Source organism: Pocillopora damicornis, chromosome 4 (assembly GCF_964200805.1).
Source record: "Pocillopora damicornis chromosome 4, jaPocDami1.2, whole genome shotgun sequence".
Classification (NCBI taxonomy): domain Eukaryota; kingdom Metazoa; phylum Cnidaria; class Anthozoa; order Scleractinia; family Pocilloporidae; genus Pocillopora; species Pocillopora damicornis.
Window position 1 is genome coordinate 15,726,672 of NC_142673.1, and position 15,693 is coordinate 15,742,364.

Below are 15,693 nucleotides of genomic sequence, written 5' to 3' on the forward strand. Positions count from 1 at the left end.
ATAAGCTGAGTTATACTGTCCTCACTGAAGTCTGTAGCACTATCATCAAACAATTCACAATGTTATACCAAGGACCAAAATTGTGGGATTCTCTGTCTCATTCAGTAATTGAATCTAACAATATTAGATTAGGTCAAGAGGTTGTAAACTGTCTATATTAACTTGATCGCGTTAACTTGATCGTTATTATTTCTCCACAGTTGAAGATTTTCCAAATCCCGCTGAAGCAAGCCTTAAGCAGCTGTAATGTATAATCTTTGAACTTTTACAGTCGTTCGAAACCATTTTGCATAATTGCGATCATCTTGGTTCGAAGATGTAACTATTCACTGTATGGCTCTGCATGGCCGAGACTTCATACAGGCTTGTTTACATTTCTGTCAAGACGCTAACGTCACATTAATCTAAGAACCCAATCATCCTCATGCACTTTGAATGCTGACATGTTTTATCTTCAGATTTCTTTTCCTGAATCTCTCGTTATAGAAATATGGACCATTTTGAAAAAATAATACTCATCGTGAAACAAAAAATGACTACATGTATTTTGCAGACGTATATTCAGCACAGTACGCGCCAGGCCGCCAAACAACTGTGAAACTTATCAGGGAGTTCAACTACTGTGATCTGAATCGCGGGAAAATAAGGGTATCTTTCTTCTTATTTCTCTTGTCTGAATATATTGAGTGGCCCTTGATGAGACGTATTTCAGTGAAGATTTTAGTTTTTGACGTCTGAGATGCACTGAAACCGATGTATGCATCCAAGTTATCTAATGTCACTGGTTATTTAACAGTTTTTCACTACCACGAAGCGACCCCGGTAAATATCCACCACTAACCACCGACACTAAGGTGAATAGCTGTTTCAGTGTAAAACAAAACAGTGAGATAATACAGCACAGAAAGATGATTTTAACCACTCATTTGTTCCTGCACTGATTACAATATTTTCAGGGGCAAATCTCGCGCGAGTTGCTCGGAGGTAAAAAACAAAGGATGTTTGGAGTTTGAGTTGCTAATCAGAGTGCGTCTTGAGCGCTCTCTACTGATTTAGTATATGTTAATTACTATTACTGTCATTGTAGAACTTTGCATGACATGTCAACTGACAGAGTAGTAGTTCTGTTTACTTAAGAAATTGTTTACGTCTAAAATAGTTCAGCCTTCAAGACCGTGTTTTTATTATTCAGGGAAAGACCTTTAAAAACGTTACTTAGATAGGAGGCCTGGCGAAATACATTTACTCATTTTTTGTTTCACAATGACTTCTTTTCTTCAAAATGGTCCATATTTCTATAGCGAGAGATTTAGGAAAAGAAATCTATAGATAGAACATGTCAGCGTTCAAAGAATAGGTAGGTGAGGACGATTGGGTTCTTTGATTAACGTGACGTTAGCGTCTTGACAGAAATGTAAACAAGCCTGTATGAAGTCTCGGCCATGCAGAGTCATACAGTGAATAGTTACACTTCGAACCAACGATGATCACAGTTATGCGAAATGGTTTGAAACAACTGTAAAAGTTCAAAGATTATAGACATTGCAGCTGCTTAAGGCTTGTTTCAGCGGGATCTGGAAAATCTTCAACTTTGGAGAAATAGTAACCTAACGGGATCAGAAAAATAGAATCGAAATTATCGCCTGAAGAAGATTCGCGGTCTGCAGTCTAAAAGTCGCCGGCGATTCAAAACAGAAGTGACTACATAGTGAGACAAACAATTGCACTTCATATTCAAGCAAATTAAGTATAACTAATACATAAATCCCACTAATTAGAGTGTGGAAAAAACAGCTGGTAATTTTTGGTTAAGTAAAACTGATTAAAAAGATCTTCTTTTGAAACTCTCTTTGTCTAGCTCGTTACAGCATAACGACGAAGGAGATTTGAAAAAACATTTTGAAAGCAGCCGTCGTTTTTACGTTGTCGTTTTTTCATTCCTTCCTTGTACAATTTTGTAGATGCGATTCAACCCATTTTTTATGGTGGACTTCTTTTCAAAACCAGCGTTCGCACAAAGGTAGGAATTGTAGAAACGTTGGTGCAAGGCATGGTAACCGAAGTCTGAATTTACCACCAGAGTTTTTGTCAATATCTACTTTTACTTTATGCACGGGATCTCAATATGTCTCGTTTGACATGTAATGCGATACTTAGTCTTGTTAATGCAGATTTCACTTCGTCGGCGACGTTTGGTCCGCATGAATTTATTAGGAATTTAAAATATTTGTTTTACAGTACTTCTGTAATTTTAGTACTCCGAAAAATATTCGCTTGCCCTACGGGTAAGTTAATCACAGAATTCACCAGCCCGATCGCAAAATCCACTAGCCCCAGCTAGTGGATTTTGCGACACAACTTTCATTGCACGCCGTGGTTTCATGCTACTCGGGTTTAAAGATTTAATGGATGAAACCGAAAATGTAACATACGTTAAATCTTCTACTTAAATCAAAACGTTGAGTCTATGGATATTTAATTAAAACAAAGACGTTTGCAATACTACACCGGTTACCAAAAGGGGATCAAAGAGAGAACAAATGAAAAACATGTCATTCGTGTATTGACAATTTTTTGCAACTTAAATCACAACAAATTCTTATGCTTTTGTCTCTATAAAATATCCTGACTTTTTTACTCTTTCTCTCCTCTTACCTCTAAAATGAGACTTGAACTTAATGGGGACTGCAAAATTTGACGCTTTTCATTCAAATAGCCTGCTTGCACTCCAAGTGGCTTCAGTATCTATTGCTGGTTACACAACTTGAGAACACACTGTCTATCCAAGAAGTGATCACCTTTTCAGGTGATAAAAATATATTTCATGAAACGACCACAGCAAATAACAGCAACAGCAACAGGGCCGCCCTAGTTTGCATGGAGGAAAATCTTGAGCAATTGTTTGCTTTTAACTATTCCACAGTTAATTTTTCAGTTTCCATTAAGATGAACTAGTATGTAGAACTAGGAGAACTTGATTACTTAATATTGATAACCTTGCTATAAAATTCATTGAGTATTTTGTAAATTAACTAAATAGGATTTAAGTAACCATTTGAAAGATCTTATATTTTTAGATTCAGTTACTGAATGAGGCAGAGATTTCCACAATCTTGGTCCTTGGTATAAAATTGTGAATTGTTTGATGTTACTTCTACAGACCAGTGGGGACGGTATAACTCAGCACATCTAGTAGTCAGAAGAACTATGAATGAGTTTATGAGGTGGATTAACTTCACTCAATGGTAAAACAAGTTTTTAAAAATCAACTCCTAAGGAATGCTTACTTACTTCATTAAAAGGAAGTTTTAAAATGTTGTCTTTTTCAATTTGAGCTGTAGCTATACATGTAAATGACCATGTATTTGTGATCAATGAAGTTCGCCATATGAATGACCAAAGTTAATAATTCCTGTCTTGTCACAAGTCATTGGTTGTTTTCAGATTAAAAAAATGAAACACTTGCTTAGACTCTTAAATTTCCACAATTAGTTATTTCATGATTCACATTGGCTTTGAACAAATAGAAACGCGAAAATAAAAGGTAGTTTTATAGCTGTGAACTTAAAAAAAGCTATGAAGTGGAGTTGTATTTTCCCTTCGATTTTGTTTTCATCTGATAGCGGTGAAAACAGGAAGCCCGCATATGACCTCGAGTTGAATTTGCCGTAAACGATCAGTATCAGAGGAGATCCGGAAGCCGTTAAATTACACAATGACAGGAGAGTTATGAAACTCATATTCACTCTGGTGTTTAGTGCCTGTAGTCCTTACGTATGCAGCCAATCTTAACGCAAACATAAGCGTTACTAGAAGAAAACCTTAGGCTTGATTGTAAAGTCAAAAGCTATTAAAAGAAGTTGCCGTTGTGGTAGTAACATGTTACCTTCGGTGGCATTTTCATTTGATAGGATAGGAAAAACAGGAAGGCTGCACATGATCCAATTTTGTATAAAGTTAAAGGAACGAGGGTAAACGAACAGTATTAGAGGAGACCCGAAAGTCGTGAGTTGCCTCTGCGACAGGAAAATGAGGAAACTCTTATTTATATTGGTTTTCATTACCTATATTTCCCATGTATCCGGCTGATCTTATGTCAGAAAGCCTACGGCTTGCTTTCGAAGTTAAAAGATACCATGTAGGCGGGTTGCATTAATGACATATTCCCTTCCATGGTATTTTCATCTGAGAGGAGATGAAAAACGGAAAGCCCGCATATGATCCCATTTTGTGTAAGTCGGAAGGAAAGGTCGTAAAGGATCAACATCAAAGGAGACCCGTCGTCAGTTGGCACTGTGACAGAAAAATGAGGAAACTCATATTGACATTGATTTTCAGTGCTTGTATTGTCTACGTATCCAGGCGATCTTATGTTAGTTTAACAACAGCTGTCTTGGCAGAGAAGCGGGCTAGACGGGAATTGCCACCGCTGTAACTGCCAGTCTAAAAATAAGCAAAATTCAAAAGTCCTTAGGAAAATAATCGCATTCCTTCTTTGTTCGACTTCGACTAAATTGATGTGAAAATAGGAGTTTTTCGAGAAAGATGTTTTTCGTCTTGTCACGAGCATGGAACAAAGATTCTGAGTCCCAATGAGGAATCGAACCCAAGACCTTCGGATTCCGCGCTCCGATGCGCTACCGCTGAGCCACAGAGACTCTACAGCGAGGGAAGTCTATTACGAAGTTCATATGGCGTGCGTCCTGCATACTGCTTGGATCAGCAACGTCGATAGCGTCATGTTTGTAAATAGAACAAGAGAGATGGTATTTTTTGAGCTACGACATGTCAATAAAGAAGAAAAAATTGATATCCATAATCCCAGCTGGTTATGGTACTTATAAACATGGAGGATTGTAACAAACGTTGTTTTTTTGCTCGAAAAGGAAAGGACACGCACACACTCCTAAAACATCTACAACATTAGCAGGTACTAAAACAAACATATACTCAAGCAGCGTGAGAAAATTAAGAAAAAAAAATGAAAAAGTAAAGAAGAATAAGAAAGGAATCAACTTAGGAGTAATGTTCGCAATTTAGACTTACACATGAAAAGTATGCCAACATTTTGGATTTCTATATTCAAAGAATTAAAAAATTTATTCTTTGGAAACATAACGCAAACTGTTTGATATTTGTTCTGCAAAGGGGGTATGCAAAAGGAATTCACTGTCGGATGTAATAGCAGTGATTGCTACTCGAAAACAAGTAGTTTAGCTATTCGTAAAGAGTGACTGAGCTTATACTTATTGCACTTTTCACGATTCTCTCTTTGGGGAGGTGGGGTCATTAAGAAAACGCTTACATGGTACGTTCTTTCTCCGAATTGATTTGAAAAGTGCATTAGAAAGCCAGGGTTTGGATGTTGTGTAGCCTTCGGCCCTAACCCTTTTTAAAGGAAAGCATTGGTTGAAAATGGCAGTGTACTTCTCAAGAAAGCTTTATAGGCTACGTACGGATCATTATAACAGGGTAACTCCGTCCAGTTTACAGAGCGAGGTAAAGCCAATCCCAGTGCATTCTGGGATTACTTTCCTGCGATGCTCTTTGAAAATGGCTCTATTATTTTTCACGCTTTCCTTCTGGGTCCCAGTGAAATGACCGTCTGACGGCTGACACAGAAAGCTGAGACGACTGGTACGATCTCGTTGCAAAAAAAAAATTATTTCTAAGTTGAACTTTTAGATACTAAATTTATCAGCCTCAAAATTCGGCTCGCATTTTGGCCTATTTCGTTTACAGTAAATTGGTAAAGAATTTTAGAATTTTTGAGAATTGGCTTTATTTATTATATGAGCTGCTGTCGTTTGCAAGAAATTTAAAACATCGAAGTTAAGCTGGTCATAATTGCAATGAGGCACGGTTTGATGTTGATTTATGCATCTAGTATCTAGTATAGTTTATAATCTCTCACTATGAATCAGTTATGCACAGTATTCGAAATGGTGGACGAAAATCTATAACTCAGTGTTATTTAGCGTTTTTTTGACGCATTATTAAACCCCGTGCTCATGCATCAGTGACACTGTAGTCCTCCTCACAAGAATTTCAACGAGTGATTCGAAACAGTCTCTTATTAGCAAACTAATTTTTCTCACAGTCGACATTGATTACTACATAAGTGTCACCCATCATGAGAGATAACAGAAAATGCAACATTTATAGTATGGCACCAGCAACCTAAAATAAAAAGGTTTTCTGATCTATTTGCTCCACATGCATTTCATTTCGACTGTTCTTGTTGCCGCCTTAAAGCTTGTCTAAGAATGAGTTTTTATGCCTCTTTGGTTGGTTTTTCAATCAGAGATGCTGTAATGGTACCCGAGAAATAATTTTCATTGAAATTGGTAATGTTCATGCTCATATGCACCTTCCAGTTTCGTAACGAGAAGACATCAAAGCTTCTAACGATTTCATGTCGAACGATCTGTAATGCCTAAACATCTCACCGCCTTGAACGTTCGATTGTACCGCTCTGTCCCAGTCTCCTTTGTAGCCCTCCTTAAAGATCGTCACACCACGTGCTCTTCCTTAAAGTATGTCTTTCATGTATTTCACTTCATCTCCTGATAGCGCTTTATCAACCACTATGAGATCTCTCATGTACCCATCAAAAGTCGGTTTATTCATGTCGTCTCGTTTCAAACCAATGTCGAAAACTGTATGATCATTTTCGTTCAGGTCTAAAAGAGCACGAGAAACTCTCCTGCTACCTCCTATAATTCCATCAATGAACAGAACTCCCTCTTTTCTGTCTCGGCTCCAGGTGAACGCCACGTGCATCCATCTATTGGGGATGATCTTCCTTTGATTATGAGAGAACATAAAAAGGTAATGAGGCTTTGCACAAATCTCCGCTTCTCAGTAGACTTCTCACGAGGGTAAATTGCTCTGAGAAACATACTTGAGTGCTCTACGTGTCTCCTCCTATTTATTAATATTACGTAGGGAAAGAAAAGGTGTATTTTAAAGCTCCCATGACACGAAAATTTTTTCCGTAAATCACATGTATAAACCAATTCCGAGAGAATAAAAGTTTCTTAAAACTAGTTTTTTTTCGGGTACTAAACTGCTCTGTGTTGTCTTAAAAGTGTCCTGTAGACTGGTAACGAATTAGCGGGTGATTACGTAGAAAACTGTGAAAACTCTCCGTTGACACTCAAAAATCTTTCACATCTCTTAAAATCTTGTATCAGTCAGTGTTTAAATACTCTTGAAATAATGTCTGACAGCAATGTATACCTACCTCAGCAAGCTCTACCGAGAGTTTTGGCAAATCGTACTCAAGTGGTGAAGAAGAAATAGAAATTGCGAGCACGGTTCAGCCCTACGAAGGAGAACCGCGTGCAACAAACGAAGATTTCCACGAAGACTGACGGAGACGGTTGCTCGCATGCGGTGTTTAGGCCAAGATTAGAACAAAACCCCCCGTTACTGAATGTTTAGTTTGTTACGTTTGCGTTTTGTTTTCTATGGCGAAATCTATCATAAAAAGGAGGAAAACAAGAGGTGTATCTTAAGCACTTACCAGCAACAGAAATAACCCAACATTTCATTTCCATTGGAATTTCGAAGATTAGCACAAATTGAATGATTCCGATCGCGATATGCAGAAATAAAGATTCTGAATTGATGTGGTGCTGACCAGTCAGAATAGATATTAACTGGATGATCACTTGGAAGGCTCAAAACCTTTATCCAACACATGATACTGAAGCTGATAACTCGAATCGGGAGTGCTGGGGTTTCTGCATAGGAATGCTGGGCTCCACTCAGGTACAATACTTTCCTGCCATCCGTACTTTTATAGGAAGCACCATTGTACAAACTTTTCAATTCATGAAATTAAGACAGATACATTTATTAACATGCATAGCATACCATGTGAAATCCTCCTTACAAGTAGCTAATGAGATAATTTCACTATTAACTGAAAGTATTTAACAGCGTTTCAAGAAAGGTGATGATCCTCTCCAGAAACCATTCACTGTATGAGAAGGTCGAATTTGAACTATTCACAGCAACAGTGTTCCAACAAGTTCTTCCTAGCAGAAGAAAGTGTTCTTTCATCTTACCTTATATTTGGATCAGACCCATTGAGTGCCCAATGAAAACGAAATCCTTTAAATCCTTGAATTAAAAAATGAATACTGGTGTGGTTTTATCGCGATTTATCAAACATCGAACATTTTTTTCTTTAAGTTTTAAAGACGTTTTTAAAGACGAACGAAATTTAAAGCAAACCATCAAAGACAAAAAGTCTAGATGACAAGTAATTGGACGATTTGAAATAATTCCCGTCTTGTCCTCCAAAGATCCACGAACTGCTTGATGTAAACAATATCTGCAGATACTACAGAGTAGTAAACGTACTAGAGCACAAGTTGGATGACTGTTTATTTTTTAAGCTCATGTACCTTTTGTGAAGAAGAGGCTTCTTATTAACTTTCATCCTTCATAAGGGCGGTGAAAGAAATCCTTTAATAAACCTCACTAGCGGTATTGCAGGATCCTACTGTGGCCGAGCTCACGGTGAATATTAACTTTTTAATATGCGTTTATCAAAACACCTACCCACACATAAGAATCCATCTCCGATCATATTGTCTGTGCATTTACATATGTAACCTCCAATAGTGTCGCTGCACGTGGCGTGCACGTGACATTTGGCACTTCCAGTGTTACATTCAGTGATATCTGTATGTAGATAGAATTGATATTATCAATAATCCAGAGTTATACCTCCTCGCTGACGCAACTCTAATCTTACAGAAGACAGGTGTAGTGGTACCCGTACGGGTTGATGCATTTCAAGTGAATAACGTTAGAAACGAGCTTAAGTAGTGAAAAACCTGAGCTTATCACTTATTGAAACTTTGTACGCGTTACCAGAAATCATACCGTGACACTCTCCAGAGTAAGAAACAGCTAATGTCGGTGGATGCATTGTCAGTTATCTTTGGCTCTGGACACGGTTTCTACGGTTCTTTCAAAAAAGCTTTTACGTAAAGTATCATTTTGTTTCTAACTAATACTCCATTGTGAAACTGGGCGACATAGAGTTCATTTTTGAGCACTGTCCAGAAACGTATTGGATCTTTATAAGAAACATATGACAATAACAAAACCTCCAAAAGTTAACAATGTTAAAAATATTATAAAATTAAAGAAAAAACCAAAATATTGGTTTCTTACTTTTGCACTCTTTGCCATCCCCTGAAAATCCAGCTTTACAAGTGCAGATAAATGAGCCCACAGTGTTGTTGCAGTACGCGTCCGCTGAGCAGTCATGCGATCCAGAGGAACACTCGTCCGTATCTTCAACAAAACAATGAGACCCTACGTTAACTAAAGATTAAACAGTAGAGAATAATGCTCTCAGTAGGACTACTATCAAACCATTCTCTCGATCTTATTTTAGTATGAAAAAAGGTACTTCGCTAATGGTGAACGGCGACAACCAGACCGCTCAACCAACTATTTCCACAATCTATGCTACGATACTGTTAAAACATAGCACTTTTGTTTGTCAAATTGCACAACTCGAACAATTAAATAATTGTTAACTAAAATACAAAGAAATGAGTGCAGGTGGAAACTGAAGGTGAAGGCTTTTTCTCAGGTCGTGGATCATCACGTGCAACGCTTTACGTTAAACAGGTATAACAAAGGGTATATAGCGATAATAATAAAAACCTCTTTCGCAGCTTTCAGTTCTAGTCCAATTAGCAGGACAAACGCAGCGGAGTTTTCCGTGAATAGTTGGTACACAAGAAGCAGCTGGGGGACAAGGAGATGTGCCACATAACTTCTGTTGAAAACGGAAAAGATAAAAAGATTTCCAAGTGATATTTCACTGAAATAAATATATGTTATTTGCCGGCTGGGAGGTCCGTATGGTGAAAACTGTGACTGAGGTCTTGAAAAGGCCGAGGTCACAGTTTTTTACCATACGGACCAACCCTTAGCCGGTAAATAACATATTTATTTTTTTTAAAACTTAGCGAAATACATTCTTAAAGAACCCGAATGATTTAGGGCTATAAATACGGCAAGATCTTCCCTAAACTGAACAATTTTTGAGCGAGTATATGGTAGTTAAAGTAGAGGTGATACAAATTAAAGAGAGATGCTTCACTGAAACATTTTCACTTGCGTAATGATAAAGGTGGTTTAAAAGGCTTCCAAACAAAGTTTGAAACATTATTTTTACAAGCCTGACACCTGTCAAGTAGAGAGCGCGTAAGAAAAAAAAAGCGCAAGAAGATTTGAAAAACAACGGAACTAGTTTGGCAAGGTCTGTCACGACAATGTTTTCTTAAAAAACAGTCGATGATCTAACGGAAAGTATTATTCACTCTCATCGACGATTCATTCAAGTACGAAGATTTACCCCTGTTCATTAAGTAAACGGCCAGGAAAGTAATTGTGAGTAAATTCAAAAAAATTTTTTATTTTGAAGGTGTGAGAGTTTGCTCATTTGTTTGCTGCAACGGTGTGTGTAAATCTGGTCTTTCCTCCACAAATTCGAACGGCACACTCCAACGAGACACAAGGGAATTTAATGCGGCCTTTTCTCAATAAATTCCTTCAGTTTCTGTTGTGCAATTTATGGTCCAAATGTCCAAATTGAACGGACTTGGAAAGACTCACCGAGAGCGTATATTTATTGTCGAACTGAAATTAAAACTTCGCTCGCTCTTTCACTACGAACAAATTGTTTGAGATAATTCAGATATTAAATGACTGAAGGTTCCATTGTTCAGTTTACCTGTAACCAAATACCTCATGTTTTAACTCTCTAGGTACTTTTTGTGAATGATTAAAATCAATTGCAGACGGTTTTTAGGCCGCTTGTCAACCAACGTAATGACACTATTGCGTATACAAATTCATTCTGAAACCAATATTACTTCGTCCACCAAAGTGATTTGAGAGAGAGAAAAGTGGAGAGGATTCATAAGTCGGCTTGAGGTAGTAACCGATGTGTTTGCTTAAAAATACTGCCCAGCCGGTAAAACGAGATATATTTATGAAAAATAGCAACGAATGAAGGGATGTACTCGGCGACTCACGAAAGCGTTACCGTGGCCCGTGGGTACGAAAATACTGACCGGGTAAAGAACCAATCAGATTGCAGGATTCGTTACCGTGCCCTCTAAAAAAAATAAATAACCATATCACGAAGAACTACTATAATATTTTCAGAAATTTGAAATTTTCCTTAAAGTTTTAAGTTGGCTGGATGAACTTTTCTTCAACTCCTACCGGTCGATAGTTAATAATAATAATAATAATAAATAATAATGTTTATTTCTTATATTGCGCAGTCTAACATGCGATAATATGATCGAGTGCGCATTACAACACTAAAATCCACCCAACCCAACCCAGGGGAGGACATCCATCACACAGTAATCTCGTGCGTGGGAAATTAACGTCTCCTACCCCAAACCCTGCAGGAGACGGGACCTCCGGCTTAACGTCTTATCCGAGAAGACGAAGAAAGGTGAGTGAAGCGACTTGCTTAAGGCCACAACGTAGTGCCCCATCCAGGACTCGAACCCGGGCCGTCCGACCCAGAGTTCAGCGCTCTGACCACTGGGCCACTCACGCCTCAGTATGCTTTATTTTGTCATCTTATCCAGGTAAATGTAGTTTGGAAATGACCCATACAAAAATGCACTTTCTTTTTATCAACAGTTATCCAGGTCGTACTGAAGGTTCATGCTAGCCTGTAGGGTAGGTGAAGTATTGGCGAGCGCGTGCTCATATTTCTTAGGATAAATTACGGCCGCCATCTTTTGTTCTAATGGCAGTGGAAGGATGGGGAGAGAAAGAAACTTGTACCAAGCGGGTGAGCGACCGTCAAGAATAAGGAGAGGGATGGGGGTAGGGGAGTATATTTTCGCCTTTCCTTTTCTTTGCAGTATACCTACCATGGTTGGATGATAGGAGAAGCCTTCCTTACAAATGAGATGTTCAGGATGTTGAAAGTGATCAGAGTCACTGAGTTCACATTTTAATTTGCCCCTGGTCTCTGAAATTCCAAGATTAAAGGATGAACAGAAGTTCTCTGCGTAACACCTCAATTCACACTGATCTTTGTTATCAACCATCAAGGACTTAATGACATGATTTTCGAGGTAATTGTCTTCCTCGGGTTGAACAAACTCCAAAATTCTGCACGTTTCTGATAATTAAAAAAACATGAAGAATGCTAAACGGAACACAAGTTGATTATGATGTTTTCTGACAAAAACCAACATGAAACAATGTAACGCAGCTGTATATGCTACAGGGCTCCAGCTGCGTTAGGGCGATACGCATGAAAGGGCAAATCGTTACTCTAGCCTGCTTTTCTTTATAATTCAGTTTCCCTATCTTCAGCAGATTCTGTGTTAACCAGGTGTAAATATTTTTATGCTAAGCAGGCTTATGGTGAATTGAGGTATTTCTCCTTGAATAGGTTATTCATCATAATGAATAGGAATTATTAAATGTTCTAAATAAAAACAATTGAATCGTTGAATGTTTTGGGCAGCTATCATGGAATTCTGGTTCGCTTGAAAGAAATTTGTTGCCGTCAACTGCTACGTAGGAAAAGTTTTCGCGAAGAAAGGTCCTTTGCCCTGCAGTAAGGAATTTTTTTCACTTGAAAATATAAACAGGTGGTGTCAAAGAAAATGTTAATTAAACTTGGACCGAAGAGCTGTCATTGTGCAATGTTAACAAGTCAAGATGTTTACAGTGGAATTCTTAAGCGATTTATGTGCAAACTCACGACTTCCCTTTAAAAAACAAGATAATTTTAAAAAAGGCTTTCCTTAAGAGCCTTTCAACCTGACATGAGAGTTGATTGCAGAGTATTCATGCAAGACTTGATAATTCAAAAATTTTTAGGTGCCGAAGACCACTACGTAATTCTTGATTGCCAAAGGCAAAAAATTTGACTTTTATTGGAAGGGTTGAGCATAAGGTCTCTTCTAAGATTAGAGCAGCTATACAAAGTCGTTAATTAGAGAAGTTCAACGAGGAGAGTCTAAATCAGCTAAGATTTTACCCAAACAGGGTTTCACTTTCATTTGATCACAATTTTCACAGAAATACCGCAAAAAAAAAAGCACTATTTTTCGCGCATTCGAGCAGGAAGAATTCTGAAACTTGCAGTCAAAAGCAGAAAATTTGAAAACCCTCGTTCTAAAGTACCGATGCACCACCTGTTGTTACTCTTCATATGGTTCATATAAACTCGCGTATCTATAACGAACGCTTTATTGCTAATCACACTAATAATTGCAAAGGGTAATGTCGCTTTTGTGTTGCTGAGTGTAATTTTGTATTTTTTTCTTCGTTCGAGGTACTTAAGACACATTGTAAACCATAGCTAGTGGAATTTCACTGAATGTTCGCAAAATTTTTTCTTCTAAATTAAATATCTAACCTTGCGCAAAGACGTGTGAAACGAACAATATCTTCCACAGAGCAGCAAATGTAGTGGACATGATTTTGACATCAACTTTATCACTTTTCCTTGACTCTCGAGGAGACCAACAGCCCTGCTAACAACCTGGATTTTCAAAATAAAATGATTATTGTTGACAGGTGATGACTGCTGAAAATTCATTGTGAAAACAATAGGAGAACCACGCTAACTCGAACACAGCTAACTCAAACCCCCCAGTAACTCAAACAAGATCCCATTTCGCTCGGCCTCGGCATTTTGTCCGTCATTCACTATCAGTTAACTCGCGCCCCGCTAACTCGAACCATTTTTTGTTTTCCTCGTGAGTTCGACTTAGGTAGGTTCTTCTGTACATCCTTTTCGGCAAGGCTTTAAAGCGTTGTCCTTGTATCCTAATTTTTTACTTAATTATCGAATACAGACCACTCTGTATTGCAAAATTTCAAATCTTTTGCACCTATCACTTAACTTTTATGACTGATCGCCTCACATGAGGGGAAAATTATTTGCAGAGTCTCTTTAAGGTAGCTCCCGAAAATCTTGTTGCACGGAAGACAACGATCTCGTTACACGAGCGTGCACGTGTCTGAAAACATGACAATTCCTGAGAATTTTTTCGAACAATTTGTGAACTGTTCAATAAACTTGCCACAAAGAAAAGCCGTTGACACCTGCTTCCTGTTGTGCGTATCCGACAAGAAGGCCCTCTAGAGAAATATAAAGCAGCTCTTTCACGGAGGTTTCGTAAACTTACATGCGGCCTCTCATACGTGTCTAGAGGCAGCTAATGCCAATGTTCATTCAATCTCAATATACAACAAAAGTTTCAAGTAAACAGGAATTGCGAGGGTCTCACAGTGTGCACACATATTTCCAGAACTTTTTCTTTTCCACACACTTAAAATGTAACCGTGCCGGATGAACGTGAACACACTTGTAAAGGCAAAAAGGTGCGTAGCAATAAAAGCAATTTTACCGATTAGTGTGAAGACAGCTTCCTTAATGTTACAGCATGTACATGACAGCTGACTAATATTTCCCTCAATAATCGAGTGCTTGTTAATGAACGCAAAAAATTCAGACTTCGGTTACCATGCCTTGCATCAACTTTTCTACAATTCCTACCTTTGTGCGAACGCTGGTTTTGAAAAGAAGTTCAAAAATTAGTTGAATCGCATCTACAAAATTGTACAAGGAAGGAATGAAAAAACGACAACGTAAAAACGACGGCTGCTTTCAAAATGTTTTTTTCAAATCTCCTTCGTCGTTATGCTGTAACGAGCTAGACAAAGAGAGTTTCAAAAGAAGATCTTTTTAATCAGTTTTACTTAACCAAAAATTACCAGCTGTTTTTTCCACACTCTAACTAGTGGGATTTATGTATCAGTTATACTTAATTTGCTTGAATATGAAGTGCAATTGTTTCTCTCACTATGTAGTCACTTCTGTTTTGAATCACCGGCGACTTTTCGACTGCATACTGCGAATCTTCTTCGGGCGATAATTTCGACTCTTTTTTTCTGATCCCGTTAAGTTACTATTTCTCCAAAGTTGAAGATTTTCCAGATCCCGCTGAAACAAGCCTTAAGCAGCTGCAATGTCTATAATCTTTGAACTTTTACAGTTGTTTCAAACCATTTCGCATAACTGTGATCATCGTTGGTTCGATGTAACTATTTACTATAGGACTCTGCATGGCCGAGACTTCATTCAGGCTTGTTTACTTTTCTGTCAAGACGCTAACGTCACGTTAATCAAAGAACCCAATCGTCCTCACGTACTTAGTCTTTGAACGCTGACATGTTCTATCTATAGATTTCTTTTCCTAAATCTCTCGCCATAGAAATATGGACCATTTTGAAAAAAAGAAGTCATTGTGAAACAAAAAATGAGTACATGTATTTCGCCAGGCCTCCTACCCAAGTAACGTTTTCAATGGTCTTTCCCTGAATAATAAAAACACGGTCTTGAAGGCTGAACTATTTTAGACGTAAACAATTTCTTAAGTAAACAGAACTACTACTATGTCAGTTGACATGTCATGCAAGGTCCTACAATAACAGTAATAGTAATTAGCATATACTAAATCAGTAGAGAGCGCTCAAGACGCACTCTGATTAGCAACTCAAACTCCAAATATCCTTTGCTTTTTACCTACGAGCAACTCTCGCGAGATTTGCCCCCGAAAATATTGTAATCAGTGCAGGAATAAATGAGTGGTTAAAATC

At 38.0% G+C, this 15,693-nt stretch overlaps 1 protein-coding gene across 2 annotated transcripts; it reads right to left on the reverse strand.

Annotated features, from left to right (window-relative positions):
• Positions 1 to 5,680: 5,680 nt before the first annotated feature.
• On the reverse strand, positions 5,681 to 14,765 carry LOC113673811 (uncharacterized). Of its 2 annotated transcripts, none has more exons than XM_089202989.1 (9): positions 14,591 to 14,765; positions 13,445 to 13,570; positions 11,940 to 12,193; positions 9,697 to 9,811; positions 9,196 to 9,318; positions 8,575 to 8,697; positions 8,076 to 8,130; positions 7,529 to 7,828; positions 5,681 to 6,805 (listed from the first exon to the last, which is right to left on the reverse strand). In XM_089202989.1, the coding sequence occupies exons 2-9, from the start codon at positions 13,503 to 13,505 to the stop codon at positions 6,532 to 6,534; spliced, it is 1,305 nt and encodes a 434-aa protein (XP_089059115.1). In that variant the 5' UTR covers positions 13,506 to 13,570; positions 14,591 to 14,765; the 3' UTR covers positions 5,681 to 6,531. The 2 variants fall into 2 exon arrangements, with proteins under 2 accessions (XP_089059115.1, XP_089059116.1); XM_089202990.1 differs by lacking the exon at positions 14,591 to 14,765 and adding an exon at positions 13,935 to 13,999.
• Between the last annotated feature and the right edge of the window lie 928 nt (positions 14,766 to 15,693).